The sequence below is a fragment of the Physcomitrium patens genome, chromosome 8 (assembly GCF_059467195.1).
Source record: "Physcomitrium patens ecotype Gransden chromosome 8, ASM5946719v1, whole genome shotgun sequence".
Taxonomy (NCBI): Eukaryota; Viridiplantae; Streptophyta; class Bryopsida; order Funariales; family Funariaceae; genus Physcomitrium; species Physcomitrium patens.
In genome coordinates this window covers 2,572,824-2,578,576 of record NC_143417.1, presented here as the reverse complement: position 1 = coordinate 2,578,576, position 5,753 = coordinate 2,572,824, and the positions used below count along the sequence as shown (strand labels likewise).

The window sequence follows — 5,753 nt, the reverse complement described above, 5'->3', positions numbered from 1 at the left end:
AACTTGTATTAGAAAAGTGCTTGATGTATATATATATATATATATATATATATGTATATAGTTCTTGTACATATAAAAATAATAATTATTATAATGTTAAAGAAGTGCAGTGCTTGGATAGAAGATTTTAGAGGCAAAGTCAACAGAGATCATCATCTTACCATAAAAAAATATTTCACAGAACTAAAGTGTTGCAACAATTTCAACTGAGCAAGTTTTATACAGTATTAGTTAATTTATTAATGGCAAAGATTGGTGTGGGATATATACCATAGAAGTTAAGGAAATTGTATTATATGGTATGATAGATTCCTTTGTGTATGACTATTGAGTTAGTTACTTGTGCAGTATAAACAGCTTGTGTTTGATTGATTTCCAAGCTCTCAATAGACAAGTCTCTTAAATATCGTTTTGTTTTCATCTTTTATTTTTTTAGATGTAAAATAATGAAAATTGCACATTAAAAGATATTTTGTGTGGCAATGTGAATGCCTTTTTTTATCTCTTTTTGTTCAATGAACTTTAATTTGAGTTCATCTTTCAAATCCATTTCATATCAAACTTTTTTATATTTGATAATTTGAGTGTAACTAGTACATAATTTTAGAAGGAATGTAAGTTTGAGATGGTGCAATTTTTTGATCAAACTAATTCATACTTGAGTGATTGAAATCCAGACATACAGAAACACAATTAAAAGTGAAAAATTAAATTAACAAATGTTGCAGAATTAATTTTAAAAAAATAGTACTGTGCATACATGAGTGATCTTTAAACATTTCACCCATTTGGAGTGATACTTCAAATCTCAGATAAATTTACTACAGAAACTTAAACAAACACCATTTATTAAACTATAATCATCTACACCTGACCAATTTGCAAAATCTAACTTGTGAATTCCAAACTTTGTACATAATGTAAAAACACACGATAATCAATTGAAACTTTTTTCACTAAAAAAGCACGTAAGTTTATTATCTAATTAAAAAAATTAAACAAAACTAAATTTAGAAGGAGATTTTTAAAAAATATATATTGATGGTGTAAATCTCAATGAAAATACATCAAAATTATATATATATATATATATATATATATATATAAATGTATTTATATAACAAGCCTGTTCATTAAGGTTGAAGTAGCATGTTGAAACTTGTTTATTACACAACCATTTGATAGCTTGCTATAATTACTCGTTGATCACCAAATAATGTAATGACTACAAGGTATTGTAGAAATGTGACAAATTTCTTTAACAAAACTGAAGTTCTATGATATTTTTCCAAAGAATCTTCCAAAAAAAGTACAACCAAACATAATTTTCTAATATTTACTTAAAATTAAAACACATGTATCATACAAAAGCCCTTTATCAATGGCATGGAAAAACACCATTATATACTTGAAATAAAGAATCATAAACACTCTGCAAATCATACACAATCTAAAATTGCATGTCAAGGTACTGCCCAGTATTTCTTTGTAAATCCCTGATCTAGAATTCTACTTATGCAATTGATTGAACTTCTGTAGCCTTTAAGCTGGCGCAGTTCTCTTTGCCACAAAGGAGGATAATTTTTCCTCAAACAAAAAACAATAAACATGTATATATATAAAAAAAAATTCCTTCAACATTTTAAATTATACCATGTTTCTATGCAGTTGTGGTATGATCTTCCACCAAGCGTTACCACAAACTGAGAGAGATGGGTACAGTGAGAAATAGTTTTTTTCCATCCAGGGAACACTTATTGCATGGCAATGCAGCAGATAAATGTCATTATCTGTAACATTTATGCGAAGTTTTTCAACCAGTACAAGACTGAGGGGAAATTTACATATCATTCTGCATGCACAACATTTGCATTCTATTGGGTTCCAGGTACAACCTTCTGCATGCAACTCATCTCTTTACAAGGAAAGAGTCCTTCCTAAGAAGTAGCTACAGAAGAAGAAGAAGATTTTAAAATGATAAATAAAATAAATAAAATAAAAACAGAAAAGGGGGCCTGGAAATCAATCTGTGTGGGTAGTTGGGTCAGACTCTAGGTTTGTCAATCTTCCTTCGTGTGACGTGAACGACGCTTTGATCTTTGGGGGCTCAGAGAGTACGTTACACGAGAGAGAGAGAGAGAGAGAGAGAGAGCAATACTGCCGCCGTGCTGGGCTTGCAGAGATCTGAACGTATGGTGAGTTCCTTCAGCTTTCTGTATTGTCATGCAGAAAAAGAGAGGAATATATAATCATGCAGCAGAAGATATGGATATGCCATGACCAGAAGGGTTGGTTTCTGGTTGAGACGTTGAAACAATAAGAAAACAAACGAAAAACGAACCAAAGAAACAACAAATGACACTTTTGTGACACGAAGAGTTTCTGGGTTCAGCAACTTATCGAATCGTCGTTCAATTGGTGCTCTCCCAACGGTGAATCGCCTTCGAATGTGATTAGTGTGGCCGCGCCATTCCCTACAGCGTTCCTCCGACTCAATGCAACCTGGATTCAAATTTGGAACTTTTGTATCTTGGAATTCATGCCTTCGCGTCTTCAGTGAGTGCTGTGTTTCTTTCTCTTGGCGTTGATGTCATCGGTATGTGCACACAATTTTCAAGTATGGACTACATAACTGGTCACTACTGTCAATGAGGCTGCATAAAGAGTTGATATAGTTACTTAACCAACTAACGAAAAAACATCTCGTCAGCGACGTAAATATTGAAGCGACAATCCTTGAACTGAATTAGCTAGGCATATGCTTGGTGAGCTACCTTCAATATGAGATGTGAAAATCAAATGAAAAGACAAAGATGCAAATTCAAAACATTAATATGAAGCACAATATGAGGAGTCGCTCCACCAACATCCACTAGTTTTTAATTTTCCAGTTCTAGTCAGTTTATAATGTTTGTAAAACACCGTTGAGAAAGTCACGTGTGTTAATAACAGGAGCTGTTACAGTAACAATTACAGATTGAACCCTAACGGCACTCTTTAAAACAGTCACGACAGAAATTGTGGCAATCAAGCGCTATAATCAGTCTCTATATCAAGCACTATAACACCGCAAAAAGAAAACAGTACAAGCTGTTGTACATTTGGCTCTTGAGATAATTAAATCCAAAATTAAACATTGATTGGTACATCCAACTTGGTCTCTACCCAGACGACATCCATTCCGCAGGACAATTATATGTAACACCACTGTCCAGCCAGAAGGGAGGAGTGATCTCCCGAACGCGAACCTGTTTCAAAACACGTTGAATAAGATCATAAGACCAACGACCCGAATGGTTACACCGATCAAGAGTAAAATGGTGAGAAAGTTTCTTCTTCTTATAGGTGAAAAGGTTCAAATAACCACTTAAGCACTGTCCATAAAATTGGTCATCTGTAAGTAAAATAATCAACCGTTTCTTAATGATCATGCTAAATTCCATGCATAGCACTAATCAACCTTTTTGAAACAAACTGCAAAGACATGGAAGTGATGCATCATAGCACATCTACTTTATGATAAAAACATGCGGAAATTTAGGGATTGAACGATGTTTACGTGGTTGTTGATGATGGAGAGACAAATCAAGTAGCAGCAGGAGTCTCATTCGCAAGAAACGGATTTGCAATTTCCTCAGTACCGTCTGTTGGAGCAACCAGCATTACAGCAGTTCCTCTACAAACCTGACACAACCAAGAATGTGTCAGAATGGAAAATATTCAACTTATAATGTTTCGACTTCAAAGGAAAAAGATAAAATTTATAAATCATAGATCATCAGGTTCTGCAGTGGCACCCCAAATCCTTACAAACTTAGCATACAGAAAGACATAAGTAGGAACTTACAATCAAGCCTAATTGTCTCATTTGATCTGTCGTCTTCAAAGGATCATCCGAATCTGCAATAGATGAAAGACCCGATCGGTATGGAGTGATACGCATAAATACACCAACTACTCGGTTTATATATCACAAGGTATCGTGGAACTCAAAACCGGACTGTTACCGGTACATGCATACGAGATTGCGACTAGTGTAACTTCTAATCTGACGTTGTAGCAAAAAACAAATAAACGAGATTTACAAACATGGATATCATCGACGATCCACCAAACGAGTGGGCTCGAGTTTAGATCTATAGAGCACGAGGAAGGGAGACTAAATTGTGGTGCAAGTCTAAACAAACTATTCATTAGCTCTAGGGCAGCACATAAGCTTCTGTGCATACGAACGATAACAATGCAGCATGAAAATTGAGTAAGAAGGGGATAAAGAAAAACCTCACCCCTCAAGTTTTCCGTAGCCTCGTCCAGCACCAAATTCAAAAGCTGATCATATCCTTTTAAAGTTCCTGTCACTGCCAGCCCATTGAAATGTCAACAGAAAAGAATGTTGGAGGCAATACGCATCACAACCCGGGAATTCTATTCAGCTGGCAGCAAGAGTAGCTACAAATGATCAAAGAGAAGAGATGATCGATCAACTACGAAACAACTGTCTTCCAACTAAGAAACAACAGTCCTCCAACTACACCTTTCAAGTCGAGATAGTTGGGAGTTGTCACTTAAGGAAAATCACACGGCCAAGGCGCAGTCCTTTCAGAGAAAACGGCTATAGTTCATCATAAACCCTACTCTCTAATTCGATGTGAAATGTCAAGTGACTGCAGCTACCTTGAGCTTAAATGAACTGACAAGCAGCCAGTACCCACAAACTGCGTTCATGAGCTAACAATTCACAAAGAGTGCCCACATCACCAACATCTAGCAACAATGTGCCCTGCACACATTTCCTCACAATGAAGAATAACCAACCTTGTCGGCCACCACTCAGCTTCACAGATACTCCTCTATCCACAAACTTGGCCAGATCCAGCACGGTTTCTTTTCTTCCCGACTGAGGCCCCACAGACCCACACAACACAAACATATCAACCATCGAAGCATGGAGCGACCCATATCCTTAAAACCCACATCGCAATTGAGTCTTCATGACAACGAAACAGAAACCAAGCGAATAATTCAAACAAAAACACAACCTTCCCAACACACAGACCCCACATTAGGGTTTCCAACACACGAACACATGCAATGCGAATCACCTGAATGCAAAGTTTAGAATCAATCATACCATGTTGGTAAAAATAAAGAAAAAACACAAGCTTTGATGCGCTCAGAGGAGATGGCGATGTGATTGAAAGGAACGCAACACGTGATTCTGCTAAAATCAAACCCGAGGCATAAAACCCTAGAAAACAGCACACCCAAGAGCAAACCCTAAGGGGTCCCAAAACCCCCTTCCAAGGCAAACCGTCTCCGTTTGAATTGAAGCCCCTAGCACATGCCTAATAGATCTAACACATGCCTAATGAATTTTAGATCTAGTAGGCATAAAATGTTACAAGTTTGATACAAATTGTGAGAATAATAGTAATATTAATAATAAATTTATCAATTTAGATGTGATAAGAAATAATTTGTACTTTGTTTTAGTAGTGCATATGTAAATGAAAAGTGGAGATATTAAATTGAGATAAATAGATTACAATTATTTTTATTTTTAAAATTTAATTAATTTTTAAAAAATGAAATCACTTATAATATTTATAAAACTTAAAACTTATTAATTTCAAAGTAGATGAAGATTTTTAAAGGTGAAAAGACATAGAGAATAAAAAATAAACTTACACATACTTTAACCAAATACAAATTTTTCAAGTATGGAAGGCTCTTGTTTTGCATTTTGGATGCAA

At 35.3% G+C, this 5,753-nt stretch overlaps 1 protein-coding gene across 1 annotated transcript; it reads right to left on the bottom strand.

Annotated features, from left to right (window-relative positions):
- Window positions 1-2,873: 2,873 nt before the first annotated feature.
- On the bottom strand, window positions 2,874-5,181 carry LOC112285431 (sm-like protein LSM7). Its single transcript, XM_024526261.3, has 6 exons — window positions 5,132-5,181; window positions 4,816-4,897; window positions 4,287-4,358; window positions 3,848-3,900; window positions 3,560-3,684; window positions 2,874-3,248 (listed from the first exon to the last, which is right to left on the bottom strand). Exons 1-5 carry the CDS (start codon window positions 5,132-5,134, stop codon window positions 3,586-3,588), a joined length of 309 nt encoding a protein of 102 aa, XP_024382029.1. The 5' UTR covers window positions 5,135-5,181; the 3' UTR covers window positions 2,874-3,248; window positions 3,560-3,585.
- Between the last annotated feature and the right edge of the window lie 572 nt (window positions 5,182-5,753).